This window comes from Xiphias gladius, chromosome 22 (genome assembly GCF_016859285.1).
Source record: "Xiphias gladius isolate SHS-SW01 ecotype Sanya breed wild chromosome 22, ASM1685928v1, whole genome shotgun sequence".
Taxonomy (NCBI): Eukaryota; Metazoa; Chordata; class Actinopteri; order Istiophoriformes; family Xiphiidae; genus Xiphias; species Xiphias gladius.
Genome location: NC_053421.1, coordinates 6,506,634 through 6,522,223, shown reverse-complemented (window position 1 = coordinate 6,522,223; position 15,590 = coordinate 6,506,634). Strand labels below are relative to the sequence as shown.

The 15,590-nt window shown below is 43.1% G+C and overlaps 1 protein-coding gene across 1 annotated transcript in view; it reads left to right on the top strand.

The window, feature by feature from the left end:
* Nucleotides 1-15,590, top strand: part of rims2a (regulating synaptic membrane exocytosis 2a) — a 145,086-nt gene that overhangs the window by 39,943 nt on the left and 89,553 nt on the right. The window contains exon 5 of the mRNA XM_040117351.1: nt 5,187-5,479. Within this exon, the coding sequence (XP_039973285.1) occupies nt 5,187-5,479 (293 nt within the window). The remainder of the gene's footprint in view (nt 1-5,186; nt 5,480-15,590) is intronic.

Sequence of the window (15,590 nt, the reverse complement as noted above, 5' to 3'; positions counted from 1 at the left end):
TATATAGTTATGTGCAGTATACTGTATTTACTGTATATAGATAGGGTAGGACTGTTCACCACATGAAGAGGTGTTTTTCAAAATCTAAATCACATCATCTTTATGTGACAGGTTATATGGCCCACATCATTTTGGAGTAGAGGAATGTTTCCTGTCAAAGATAGTCTGTGCTTCAGTGATATCCTTGGCTGGTGTATTTTTTGTTACTCTCACTCTCCTAAGCACACGCACATTTTTTGGAAGATTATATTTGCTGGTATCAATGAAAACACCCTCGGTCAGAGGAGAAAGTATTAGAAAGGAAATTATTTATTGATCCCCTGGCACTGGGTGTTTGTTCCCCTTAATTCAGTGCCTCAGTAAACAGCCTATAGCGCCTTTAGTAGCGTATATATCTTCCTGGTGTTTGTGACGTGTGATAGAGAAGGGCTTTTTAGCTTTCCATTTTTAGCTGCAGGTTCAATGACTATGATATGTGCAAACACAGGGAGAAATGGCCCTGCAAGAAGGCTGCAGCCCCCCCCCTTCCTGCGCTCAGCTGTGAAGAGTTAAGCTGAAGGGACGGTTGTGTGTTTGCGCGTGTGTGTGTGCGCGCGCGTGCATTTCGAGAGTCTGGGGCAGAATGGCTGTGGTGAAAGTGAACATACCTCTTGCTGTTGGAGCCGCTTGACCTGTGTGTGTATCATTGTGCATACATGCATCTGTTGTGGAGGCGATGTGGTCTATTAGAGAATGAGGGGTATTAGAGTTCCCTGTTAGTGTGGGTTGAGTTCACACTGTCTTTGGACTGCTCCCCTAAAATGGACTAGGACTCATGCGGTGTGATGTCTCTGCCAGTGTGACTAAAGACAGAAAAAAGTGTAATGAATGAAGCACGTTTCTGTTACTGTCACATATCTTGTACTGGGACAAAGCAAGATTAGAGTTTTCCTTGAACTGTGGGTTATTCCTATGATCTGAGAGATGGGAGGATATAGTAATTTAGAATAGCATCGTGTAATCCTAAATCTCATTTCAACCTAGATGTTGTTTGAATCCATTTTGCATCCTTAGCCTAAGCTACTTTTTTTTTTTTTTCAACTAATAAAAACATTATCGCTCATATTCCACATACTTCTCTATCAGCTGATAAAACTCTTTAACCTCTTGGGCTCATGTAGCCTTTAAAAATCCTTGGAATAATCTCAAGAGTGCACTGTCATAAAGCTCAAAACAAGGCTGTTTTTTATTTTGCAGTTCATGTAATGATTTGGACATGTGAGCTTTCAACCCCGCAGTGAAATTCTCTTACTTTTGCTCTTCCTGCCTAATATACTGTATAAACATCCATTTTCATTCTGATTCTCTTCCAAAGTGCAAACCAAATCCAAGTATTGATGTCTGAGGCTCAGTGTACTTAACATTGACTGGACCCATGCACATTTTTGTCGGCCTGTTTTCTTTGAATACTCATATGCTATTAGCTATTCAGTGATGAGATAAAAACTCAGGACTGAGAATGTGATTAATTATTATTGGCCGACCGTAGAGGTGCACAGCAACTAACTATGTGTTAATTGCAGTTGGTGGGGTAAATATGTAGGTCATAGGCTGCAGTCTTCTGTGAAGAAACTGGGTTGTTTGAGAGAGAAGGGAAGATTTCAGTAATTAACCACAGGTGAAATCTGATGTGTTTTATGATTATGTTTAAAGAGCTCAAACTCTGAAATGCTTGTTACATGATTTTATCAGGACACATAATGTGTAAAGATAAAAACAAAAATAGTAATGTTCACCTAAGTTGATTAGATTTTAGAAATATCAAGTATAAGGCCAGGAATCACCCTTTGGCCTTTGCCAAATATGGAAATATTTTGCTGAAAAAAAAAAAAAACTAAACTAAACACTCAAGTAGGAATCTTTTTGTTGGTAAATGTATTCAGATTTTTGGATGTGAAGTTGCATGTATGTGCCCATCCGACACCTCCACAACCTACCAACCTACTTTTCTGCAATACACCTTGGTATGCACACCATCTCTTGTCTCATGTGTGCACCCGTAATATTTACCGTATGACATCCAAATAATGTGTATAGAGTTACTTAACTTTTTTTTTTTTCTGCTCTTCGCTGCATGGCCTCATTTGAACATTTATTGCCAGGAATTCATGGCTACATTTGTTTTGTAATTGGTACAAATTGATGATAGACATGGCAAACGAAGCCACTTTTACACTGGTCCACATTGGGGGATCTCTGTGTAGTACCCTATAGGATGGTAGGTAGTTTTTCCCCTGTTTGAGGTGGGGTACCTGCAGCCTCTGGGACCTCTGCAGCATAAAGCCAACAGAAGGAAGCTGGTGTCTGTTTCAAAATGCCCTGTCCATGTGATAATTCAATTTTAGATAAAATCCCCATCTTATTTTAATTTTCATGTTTAATATCAATGAAATCAGTTTGTGTGTAGGTTCACACGTGTAAGTACATACATATGTTTAACTTCCATGTGCAGGACGTGATGTGTGGTTGATTAGCAGGAAAACTGGCCTTGGTGGCTCTTGGGTCTTAGAAGATGACTCATGGTTCACTGCAGAGCTCTCACCATGACCCCAGTTAAAGAGGCAGTCATGGCCTCACAGGCTACACTCCTCTGGGACACATAAAGCAGGATTTGTAGCCTCCTTGCTTCCATTGTGTGTCAGCACACTTATTGCCCATTTGTAACATTGATAGCTGGTCATAAATGCCTCATTTGTCAATATCACATAGTCTAGTACATGCTGCCTGCGGTGTGACTCTTAAGCTTTTTTGCTCTACATTTGAAATGTAACTGAAGAAATTCATTATTGCTAGATAGCGGCTTTTAGATGGAAGGCTGCCTCTTCCTATGACCAGGTGATATTTGCTGTTTCTGTACTCTTAAAGCAAGAGTAGAACTCCCTATCCTGCTTGTTTCAGTGGTTCTGCATCCCAGACAGAAAATATTTGAACATTCCTATGGTACTAATTGCAGAGAGAACAGGAGATTGCAACCTCTGGACTGTCCAGTGCTGGCACACATTTTTTCCAGGACGTGCAATGTCTCCTTAGTTGTGCTTAGTCAAAGTGTCAGCCATTGTTGTCTTGCAAAGCTTAGGTATATTTTTGTTGTGTTGCTGCAGTTAAAAATATGAGAACTGTCCTAACAGGAAGTGGCTTTATTGGTTTTAAAATTCCACAGAAAAGAAATGATGGCTGAAAACTTTGAATTGTAGTGTGTGTGTGCTTCATCTGTGAATGTTTGCACATACGCTTACTGCTGACCCTAAAGGCCAGTTTTATCTTCCATATCACTCACGCATACAATGAGAGAGATACACAATTGATGTTGGCTGCTGAAATAATGAGTACTACCCACCAGTCACACTGTACTCGTTGCTGCTCTCTCACGCTGCTAGACTGGGGTGGATGTAGGTAGCTGCCAGCTATGAGCTTCATGAGGAGGAACTGATGAAGTAGGGGTTTATGAAATCCCTTCCTAATTTTGTGCAAGTGCCCTGCCCTGACCAACTAGTAAGTAAGTCACTAGTCCGGTGACAAGAACTTAATCTCTCACTGACCAGCCACCCATGAACAGACATGTTTGATGACTGAGCTTGCCCAATTGGATGACTACTTTTTTCTACTCCACCCACAAACCCCATAAAAATTTGTATTTTTATCTGTGTGTCTTTGCTAGTTCAAGGCCCTAACATGCCGAGCTACAGGTTGCCGACCCCTTTGATCCTTTGGTGTGTTCTTCCACACAGTTCGTGCTCTGTTTCACCCCGTGCCTCAGGTCCAGCCAACCTCTGAGATAAGCAGCTGTGGTTTATGCTATGGCTTCAAATCCAGCCTCTGCAGCCAGTAACTGTACAGACCAACACAGTTTAAGCAAGTTCACTTAATCTAGAAAATAAAATACCAGACAATTTTTATTGATTCAGTGCTTACTGAAAAAAATGGTGAGCTTTAGACTGACTGAGGGTGGTTGAGGCAGCATTCAGGGCCCGCTCACACTAATAACAGTAATACACTGACTCAGCACTGCGACTGTAAAGGTGGGAAATGTGGTGGTGGTGGTGATGGTTGTTGGGGGTTGCAATAGCTCTTGGCCACCCTACTGGCTGTCTGGCCTGTCAATCATTTGGAAAGCTCTTAGTCCTCTCAGAAACACTTAGATATCACTTTAAGTTGATTGCTGTTAACAAGGCAGGTGTGTTCACCTGGAACAGGCATGGGTTTCACATTGTGTGATTTTTGTTCACAAGATGACTTAAGACAGAAAGCGGAGCTTTCCCATGTAGTGTGTGTGCATGTGTGTATGTGCGCCCACGTGTGCACGGTGATCAGGGCTCCTGCCTGCCCCTCGATTTATGAGACCAATGTGGTGAGCTGGCTGCTGGAACTGCAGTGTAAAGCAGATAAAGGCACCACATCACAGAGCAGTAAAAACCTCCATCTCTCCAGTCCTTGCAGAGCAAAACAGAAGGACAAATTTTTGCTTCTCTTTTCCATTTATCTTGCCACAGTGCATTAACCGCAAATGAAAGGCCTTTACTTACTGTACCATCAGTAGGTGATGTGACTAATCTCTGCAATCAGTAGTCATGCGGGCTCTGCGTGTTTGCAATTTGCTAACTAGAAACAACAGTTTAATAGCAATGTACTGCATCATAACAAATAAGAAAAATCATCTTATGTGCAAGATGGAAACCTTAGCATGTTTGATCTGTACTGTAGATCTACAGGAGATTATTTGGACTCACAGACTTAAAATATCTAATTATAATAAACCGAACCCATATCCCTTTACCTTCGGTTATATCAAAGGCTGCTGCATGTGTAAAATATTTCATCATTCACCTCATCAACATGAACTGCCAGTACTGTTTATGAATATTGTAACTGTGGGGTGAAATCTCAAAACTCAAGTTTGCTGATTATTTCTAGCGATTTAAATGTTTGTTTTTAAAAAAAAACAAAACTAGTTTAATACCTGAAAATTTTACATTTTGAATGAAAAAAGATTTTCACCAAGCAACAGCGATATGCCTCACAGTTATGTTACAGCTTTACATAACACAAACACACAAATCACTCCATTACAGCTCATCGTAGGTTATATAAGACAACCTCTGCCGGTCACCATTCCAAACCATTAACATCTCCCATTCTCTTGACTGCAGGTTATGTGGGTATGCAACTTGTGCCGAAAACAACAAGAAATCCTCACCAAATCGGGGGCGTGGTTCTACGGCTCGGGGCCCGGTCAAGTGCGGGGTGTGTTTGAGGGCGGGCCACAGGGGAAGAAGGCCAAACTGCAGGACCCATCTCTGTACCCCTACCAGGGAGCCTCAGGGGACTTGACACCAGCGTCAGACAGAAGCAGACCTCACCGTGGGCTCCTGCCCAGACAGGGGTCCCTTGACAACAGTTCGGGGCTGCGGTACTCGGGACCAGGCGACGCACCCATAGACAGGTCAGTTCTATGTCTGAAAAAATAATACAGCTACTACATGCTCCATGCTGGGTTGTTTATATTACTGGTGTAAAGGCATGCAGATTTTTTGATCGGGGAATAATGCATCACAGAAGTAAAGAACTTCCATGTGATGCCACTTAATGTAGGTGCGGGGCCATAGCTAAATAAGAGCCTGTTAGCATTAGCACTGATCTATGTGAACGTTGTATAGGTAGTGCATATCAGTGATTCAAGCCTAGCATAAATCTTCTTCACACACACACACACACACAGCACAGCAGCACATACGAACACAGATATTTGCAAGCCAGGTTCAGCTACGATGGCTGGGAGGTGAAGGGTGCTTGCAAGAATTTATACTATCTCTACCTTTGAGAGAAACTCAGTTTTTTTCAAACTTGAGTAACTGTTTTGTCATTAGGAATGTTTGTTAGCCAGTTTAGACACCGCCATGCTTGAAAATGAAGATGCTTCTCGGGTAGCAAAGCAAGAGCAGGCCTAATTATGATTCAGAACATTGTGTTCCATTTGTCATATGCACCAAATGCCCCCTCTGAGTAGAACGCTCTCAGATGCTGACAAAATGGACATGCCGTGCTTGTGAATCCCATATCTGGTTGCTTATTTCTTGATACTGGTTTCAAGTAAGGTAGTTATTTTGCTGTCCACATGGGGGCTCCTTCCTCTTTCGTCTTCTAAAGGGCGGATGAGAGGCGTATAGTCAGAGTCAAAACACTCTAAAATTTAACTTTACAACACTGAGCTAGGCAGAGAGCCATTTCAGAAAATGTTTCCTTCTCTCATATCCTTGTCTGCTGCTTCTCACATAGAAGCTAACTCAAATTTGTACGTTGTAACCTTAGACTCTCCTTAAATGTGTCCAGACTTAAATGTGGACATATACAGGCCATGTAGGACTTGGGACTTTACTCAGAAAGTGTAAAATTGTCTTCGGTTTTGTACAACATAGTCCATGATTAAAAGACCAAAGTGAAATGGCTAAGGTCATATTGGCAGCGCTGAAACTCTGGAAGGGAACACACCCCCTATTTCTCTCTTGTGCCTCAGTAAGGCTGTGAGATCAGGTTTTGTTTTCCATAACCCTTGGTCAGTCGCAGCAAGCATAGCTTACACAATAACAGATGTCCTTGTCTCTCTGCTGGTCCTCCCTGCCTATAAGACCAGACTTCACGATGGGAAGCCATGAAATGTGGGCTACATGCTGTGACATTCACTGCTGAACAAACCCAGCGAGTAGCCTGAATCCAAAGGGAGGGTGGCACTGAGTTAGCCCTGAGTCATATGTGTGTGTGTGTGTGTGTGTGTGTGTGTGTGTGTGTGTGTGTGTGTGTGTGTGTGTGTGTGTGTGTGTGTGTGTGTGTGTGTGTGTGTGTGTGTGTGTATGTATATATATGTATATATACACATTCTGTATAGGCACACTCACATTTATGTGACATGTGCAGGAGGAAAAGCAAGTGAATTCGTCTCTATCGCAGTTCAGCTAGCGTTTCCGTTCCTATTCTATACTGACCTTATATAAGTATACTTGGTGGGTCACTTACTCCATTGTCTAGCGCAGGGACAAACCAGCATGCAAGTCTGTGCCCGCAGTGTGTTTGGAGACATAACTCATTAGTTCTGTGTGTCCTCTCTCTGCCATTGCAACCTTGTATTTACTTCTTAAAACACTCAGAACCTGCAGAAATGGGAGAGCTCTCGGGGAAAATCTGTTTGGTTTAACTGCCTGATATTTTGCTCCAAATGGATGTTTTTGCCCATTAACCAGCACCGAGTGCTGGATGTAAATTAACACGCTTTAACTGCTTTCACGGTGTAATGACACATACACACACTCAGAATCATTGTTATAACTCCAAGGTAGACGTATTTTCTCCCCCGTCTAGGCAAAATTTTGTTGCTCTGCTATCCTTATTAAATTTTCCATCCATTATGTGTCTATATTCAGAATAGAAACCCCACAATAACGCAGCGACGAGCAAAGCTTCATCTGTACGTACATACTGTAATAAAAGCTACAGTACTGTAAAACTTTGAGAATGATGCAGGATAATGGTATTTTGTCTCAGTGCAAATGCAGTACATTAACCATCTTCTCCTCAAATGGCTTGCTTTTTAAGGTGCTTTTAATGGGTGATCAGTCTGACTATAGATCAGACCTTGGATCAGACCGCTCCAAGCCTTCAGTCAGTCAGTCACTGTCTGTTCCAGTCCAGGCCCCTTGCCTCTCTGTATATTAATTGATTGCATGGCTAGAGAGGTGGATATGGTACCAGGCAGTGATTCTTGCTTTGGCATTGGCCGCATTTGCCGTGACACAACAGGAAACTGGCTGTCTGAAAATTCACGGGATAATGCTGATGATGAATCGCAGAGAGTCCATAAATAGAACTCCCACTGCATAAGCACCAAAAACCACTTTCATTAATCTTAAAGAATGTTTAAATTAACTCCTGGATGTGTTCTGCTGAAGAAAGGAGGGGAAAAAGCTGACAGTCTATTTATAAGGAGAAATAACTTGGGGTGGCTTCTAATTTATCTCGGTCTCAGAGGTGTCATTTGAATGAACACACAGATATGCTGGGACAGCTGCAGTGTTGGGTGAGGCTGATGAAACAACGATTACACTGGGACTGGAACATACTGACTGGTGGAATTTCTTCAGATTCCGCTCCTCTCTTTAACCGTTTCAGCCAGGCACGAGAAACGTCAAGCCTCCCAAAAACGTCAGAAGAGGAAGCTGAACACATTCAGCTGGGAATGGCTCTTTAACATCAGGCACTGTCCGGTATAGAGTAGCCTCGCAAAGTTGGTTTCATCATTACTTAGTCTAAACTAGTCTGCCTCAGTTTAGCCCTAAGTACCCAAGCTGGCTATGCACATATTTCGGTAGACAGTAATACAGCACTTCCTCATAAGACATAAAGGAGAAATTTGATAAAATAGTTCACATTGACATCAAAATCATTTTTTTTTTAGTTTTCATAGTTTCGGTCATCATTCCTATGATTTAAGGTAACATTTTACTTACAAATTGTTTAGATCAGATGCTTCAACACCCAAAACTTCAGTCCAATAAGCAAGAAACAAGAGATGTCAGACACTGACAAAGATTTTCTTTTTTTAAAAATCTTTAGTTTAACTCAAGTTATGAACCACTTATTTGCAAGTGAGACCCAAGGGCACTATACCTGAAATGTCCATTTTAATTGTCCTTTGAATGTTAAGACTGCATGTGTGTACAACCACACTAAGTGCAGCAGGTCATAGCTGAACTAGAAATGAAATCCTAACTATCTGCTGTAAGCAGATAGTTAGGATAATAACATTAGTGCTCAGTTTTGCTTTTGCTTTTGAATAAGTGGTTTATAAGATGATTGGTGTGTGAACTCATTTGATTTGGTCTCGTGTGCTCAGTCGTAAAGCTGGTTTCAGCAGCTTGTTACATCCCCAGATCTCAGCAATAGATCTTTGCTCAAGACAGATATTTAGATATGTCACAGGAGGAAAAGCACGGGTGTAAATAATCAAATGAATGATGGCTGAATTCCATTTAGCTGCTTCACTTTCAGGATCCTGGTATTGTGGTATTGTCACTGCCTCACTGACATTACTTACGTTGACACTTGAAAGGAAAGGAGCCGTCGATAATGTTAATACACTTGTCGTACTATGACAAGTCAAAACAGAAAAAAAAGGGCTTTTCATGTGCGGCGTAACATATTGTAGCGGAAATGATGACAAAATGTACAAAAATAAGACCCACGTGCTAACGTGAAGGTTTTTAGCATCTTTGCATAAGCTTTAACATTTTGTTCTACCAGGAGCTAATTTCTAATTTAAGGATGTGATTTACCTGTGATTATTGATTATGATGTCATGATAGCAATTGAGCATCGCAGTGATAACATAATTTCATAATCCTATCATCGTCCTAGACAATCCATGCAGTTGTCTTGCATCATGCCTGTTATAAGGCTGACATATTTTGCTGACTAACTGTTAAATAGCTACTTATTTGCAGGGTTCCTATACTTTATCTCCCAGGAGTAAAACACTGAAGATCTCAAGCACGGACACACAGGTCATCGTCCCGCTCGAGTCATGTAGTTGCTATGCTTGCTTATAGAAGAAGCCATTTCTAGAAAGCCTTCGGAAAGGCTCATAATAGCTCCATGTTCAAGTGGTTCCACGTAGACTTCGATTCTCCCGTGAATATGCTTTAAGGAACCTTTTTGTGGTCCTCACTAGGTTCTTTTTCAGCTGGTTACAGTCCCAAGCAGACGCACTGCACTGACTAAAATGGAAAAAACGTCAGCTAAATAAATAAGTAATCCCTCGGGAAAGCCCCCTTTATGTGTGCCCTTTCCTCACAGACAGACACTCTCCTTTTCAGAGGTACTAGGGCTGTCCGCCTTTATTACTGATGGGGAGCTGATGCTCTGAAGCCAGATATGGGATATAAGGAGAAAAAAAAAAGAAAAAAAAATCCTGACGACAGCATCACCTCCCTCCACTAGGCTATATTGTATAGTGGTCTATCTGCTGCTGTGAGCGTCCAAAAGAGTGCAGGATAGAGGATGGAGAGATATGGCAAAGAGTGCGCACGATTGCATATCAGCCCCAGCGTGCGTGCGTGCGTGCGTGTGTGTGTTAGCGCGAGTGTGTTCTCTTCATAGGCGACTGGAAATATGAGTTGAATGTGAGGCAGCAGCTGATACGCCGGCAAGCGATGCTGCCGCTGCTGCCGCTGCCTCTGCCGCTGCCTCTGCTGCTGCTGGCCGCCGTGTAGGATGCTTCTCCGCTTCTCCTCTCCTCCGGGCGCTCCTTCGCCTCTTCCTGCACGCCGAGAAGAGATTTTCGCCACAGCGAGGAGAAGAAAAGGCACGCTACCGGCACTACCTCCTTTCTCTCGCTCTAGGTCCGAAGCAATGTGACCGAAGGATCCCGCCCGGAATGCGTCTCATTTAAGGACACTTTTTTTTTTTTTTTTTTTTTTTTACCGGGAGCGGCAGGAGAAATATGGAACTTGATCGGCGCTTTTTATGCGTTTAATGCGCCCCGGGAGATAATAATAACAAAATACTGAGGAGGTGTATGTGCGGAGGGGGGCGTCCGGAGGGAGCGCAGGCTTCGGGATGTATTGTTGGTGAGAGGAAAAAGGGTGATAATTTACTGAGGATAAAAGAAAGCGGAGGGGGAAAATGCAGTTTGAGACATTGCGTCAGTTCTGTAGCTCGGTTTTATCCCATTTCAACGGGGCTTTCTCGGCACCTCAGAACATCTTACAGACGGAGCTGTTCGAGCAGGCGTTGAGCAACATCGGGTGAGTGATTCCTTTGTAAAGAAATGCCCTGATTTATGAGGAAGGGCTTCCCCGTTGGTATGTCAAACGAGGAGGGTGGGTGGGGGGAGGTGGGTTGCGTTCATCGATCGGCAGCCAGCCTGCGTAATAACAACCTACAGTATAGCCTGGTACTGTTGCTGCTGCGGATATGTCCTGGTTGGATGATGGGGCCGATCAGCGATGCTGCTGCCGCGGTGTGCTGTGTGCGCGCGCATGTACCGCGCTGAATGTTTTTTTTTTTTTTTTTTTTTGTGGGGGGGGGGGGTACGTGGTTAAAACGAACCGTTTAGGTAGTGTGGCCACGCCGAGGTGTGACTGTGCGGTGCGCGTAGCCGTGTATGTGTGGATGTAGGTATGTATGTATGCATGCGCACGCGTGCGCGTACCCCCCGGCTCACCGCTGCTGCAGCGTGTGTGCCATATACTGCCTCGGCCACTGCTGCTGTTGTGCCTGAGAGGAGAACGGGGGGGGGGGCTAAATGTCCATTTTAAAAGAGTCCAGGGCTGCAAATGAGTGGAAACACCACCCCTCAACACCCCCACACACCCACAGCTACCTATACACTCAAACGCACGCTATTATGTTTCTCGGAGCAAGTGAAAGTATACATATCAGAAAGGGTATGAGTGACTTGATAAAATCTTTCCTAATGTGCAGAGCACCATTAACAAGCATATGAGCATATTATATATATATAGTGGCAGTGAATAAAGAAATCTTTATACAAAGACTTATGGAGCAATGATTTGAAAAAGCATTTTACTCCCCTTCTAGCTGCCGTGTTACTGCAACATACAAACCTACTTTATTTTCAAGAAGCGCTTGTGTGGTGTGGCACAAGAGAGAGAGAGAAGTTGGATCTCACTTAGATGCACTGGAGCATGTTATGATTAGTCTGCTAAATGCTCCGTTCCCCCACGGAGAGGCCCCTGGTCATCTGTCCGGGCATGGCTGTTAGACACAGTATGCAGACTGCAGAAGTGCTTCAAACTTGCAAAACAGATCCACGTTCCTGCAGCCGCAGGGCCACGAGAACATGCAGGCCTCTTTTCTTTCTTGGTCTAGATGCCGGCACCGTATCTCCACGCCATGCACTGTCTGTCTCCGGGGACTGTAAGTCTCTCCCTCTTGTCCCCCACCCTACCGTCAGAAATAATTTACAGCGTTGCTGGGCTCTCTGCCACCTCACATTACATGGCCAGAACACTCAGCCACTGGAAGGGCTGAACAAGGGGCTCTGTGCCTGGAAACTGTGATCCAGCAATCATCACATCTGACTGATTAAATTGAACTTAATTTCTATCACTACCCTTTTTTTCTTGTTAGCAAAATCCTTCAAGAGGAACAGTCTCTGAATGGTAGCTGATGACAGGACTAGGGTTGTCATTTTTATGTTAAATTATCATATTTGCAGTTGACTAATTGGTACAACTAAATGGGAGAATGTTTTCACAGGAGTGTCTTCAGTTTTAATACTGGTCCAGGACCTTGGGTTTAATGTCAACCTCTTTGTCCCCCAATTTCTGGGTCTGTAAGTAGTATCATGTGGCTCCCATCTACACAACAATGACACAACTCTGCAAAGCAGCGGTGTGTGATGTTATCAGTGGCTAGCCAGCTCGGCCATCCGTTCGATCTGGGCTGTTTGTGTGTGAGCCTGTTTCCCTCTCTCCCTGTTTCTTTCTTGCCCAGGCCAGGCCTGCTAATGGACTGTATTCTTTTAGATCCATCTTCCATGTATTATGCATGTGTGCGTCAGCAGAAGTCCTAATGGGGTGTGGGGATCTGTTCTTAGAAGGCCAGAATGGTTTCGAATTGAGTGGCCACTACATTTAAACTGCGACCATACTCATCCCCTTCCTCTAATAACACACGCACTCACAAACACTCACAAACACTCACAAACACTCACACACACACACACACACACACACACACACACACACACACACACACACACACACACACACACACACACACACGTGTACACCTTCCACCTATCACACCCCTGCTGCAGCAGCTCTTTGAGGTTGGTTCCCTGAAATGCCTGAGACCAAAGTCTGTCTGTTGTCGGGCTGCTGTATGAAGCAAGAGAACGGATGTCATAGAGTTTGTGGTATACATCTTATCTTCGTAGAGCTTATGATACGGTATAAGTGGGATAAGAATAACTGCATTTGATTTTCTGCATAAATGCAAAGTATTGAAGTAGCACGGTGTTTCAATCCCGGTATATTTAATAAACCCAAATTGCTGCTGTTTAATGACTCCAAACGAGCCGTGCAATCTTGGGTAGGATTTTAGTGAGTCATCTTCGTAATCACAGCGGTTTACTTCATCCCACAGTGTCATCTATTGTCCTCCTGCAGTGACAGCATACAGTATTTGCAGCCGTGCACTTCTTCATTTTATTGCTTATATGTGCAGTAAAGCGTGTACAGATAGGAGGAAAACCAACTCGTTTCCACCAAAGTCACTTCTACACTGAAGGTTCCTATGAAGTGGAAAACCCCCTGGCTTTCTCCAAACCCTCCTACACCCATCCCCATCTTTTCACTTGTCTCCTCCATCAATGGTGTTGCCATAGTAATAAGGTGTAATGTTAATCCTGATGTTAGGTGGCCCTGATTAAAAGAGAGAGGAAGGCACGGAACAAGCGATGTTCTTTCTAATAACTTGACATTTATTGTGATGAAAAGACAGGAGGGTGGAGCAAGTCATTTTTGAGTTTCTATATTATAGATTTTATTTAAATCTCAAATCCTACTCTTATCTGTCTGGAGACACAACTTTGCTTCAGTGTCTTTTCTCTATGCAATTTCCCTGCCTTGATATGTTAATACATTACAGGACTACTTGTGTTCATGGAAGATTTCAACATGGTAACATGCTGTATACAGATACCTACAATTAGTTTAGTTAAAAAAGCATTCATTATCTGCATTATCTCAGACTTTATGCCCTAATATATTGAAAATTACTGATGCAGTTGAACTTGCAGCTTGAATTTAGTGACACCTTGATCATCTTAGTGTTTTTACATTAGCTGTCACACATGATTCCACTTCTTCCTGCCCTATGACAGACTGCAGAGAGAATATAAATACACATGTTGTCCAGAAAAGGTTTCATGAATCATCTGTAACGCTAACTAATGGAACCTGAATTAACTTCTTTAAGGAGGCATGAGAGCCCTTAATCAAGAACCAAATTTGAGTTGCTTTTCAGCATTGCATCTGTAGCAGCTAATTTGTCTGTATCAGACCCAGACCAGACCAGACTCAGCTACTTAAGCAATGTTTATTGTAAGTGCAGCGGGTATCTTTTCATTATTTCCTAGCAGAGCAGCATTACATAACAGACATGTAACTCCTTGAGTTTGACCAATCAAATTAACCAGTTTTCTAAACAAGCTACTGTGACGTTGAAAGGCAGCTAAGCTACTGGAATAGCAATTTTTTCCTCAATTGCAATACATCATTGATGAAGTGGTTCTCAGGATTATTAAAGGTCTGTACCAACTTCTCCCACTACTACAGCTGATGATGCACTCATTACTAGACATTTCAGGTGTGGAAAGCATCTGGACATGTCTAGGCCTTTGTTTCCATATGAATAAGTTGAGCAATTCAAAGTGAGGCCTCTTCTGTTTTGCTTTAGGTCTCATTGGTGTGTAAATCAGTCCTGCACATTTTGCACAAATGCTTACTCTGGAACAAAGAGAACATACAGAGAAAGGCACATGGAATTAAGCAGATTTCACCTCCAGTATTTTATGTGTTCCATTTACACTAGACCATAAAATTGATTTCAGAATTGCACAATGACATGATTATTTTACATCTAAAGGCTTTGAGTAACTTCATTAAATGGTCACATCCAATCTGTCATGCATGTAGCATACAAGACACACACTCCATTCGGATTTCTACCCTTGTAGCTTCTTGTCAGCCTGTATTGATAAGGATTGTGGATATGCAGTGAGAGGAGCTCAGTGGAGAGACAAAGCAAGTAAAGAAAACAGAGAGAGGAAGACAGAAAATACACGGAGGAGGCAGGAACACCCAGGCACCAGTCACCATGGTGACAGAGCTGTAGATGAGGCAGACATAGCAGGCTGCAGCTTGTGGGACTCTGAACCCCTGGAGCCACGGATTCATGTTGATGTGACAGAACTGGGGGAAAGGAGGGGAGGAAAATGAGAGGAAAGGGGCAGAAGGAAAAAGGGAGGAGAGGAGGAAGAGACAGACTGCAGACCTAGAAACGAGAGACAAGGACATGGATTCACAGCAGTCCCTCCCTGCGCTCCTCACACTCCTGGACGCTTGTGTTAATTTGGGGGTGCATCCACCTTGATATATCCTTGGCCACACTGTAGTGTTTACATAATATTTACCTATGCCCTTTTTTTACCCTTCTTTATCCCGTGCAGTTTGTTTTCTCACAACGCCCTGCTTTACATTCCCACAGTTACACAATAATGCCTTGCAGTTACAAAATCAAGTTGACTTAGCTGCTCTGCTGGAGCTACTGGGAGTGCCTTGCTGAAGGGCTTCTAAGCATTAGCTGTTGAGGGAGGGGAGAACATTACACTTTCTTTGTCCCTACCCGCTTTTTCCCAGCCAGCCATAGGACTCCCATCACCTCTTTTTTCAGCTCTGTGAGTACTATAAAATAGCATCTTGAGGGTTTAGGTGTAGGTGTAGGAGACAAACTTCGCTGTATCCTCAATAGTTATT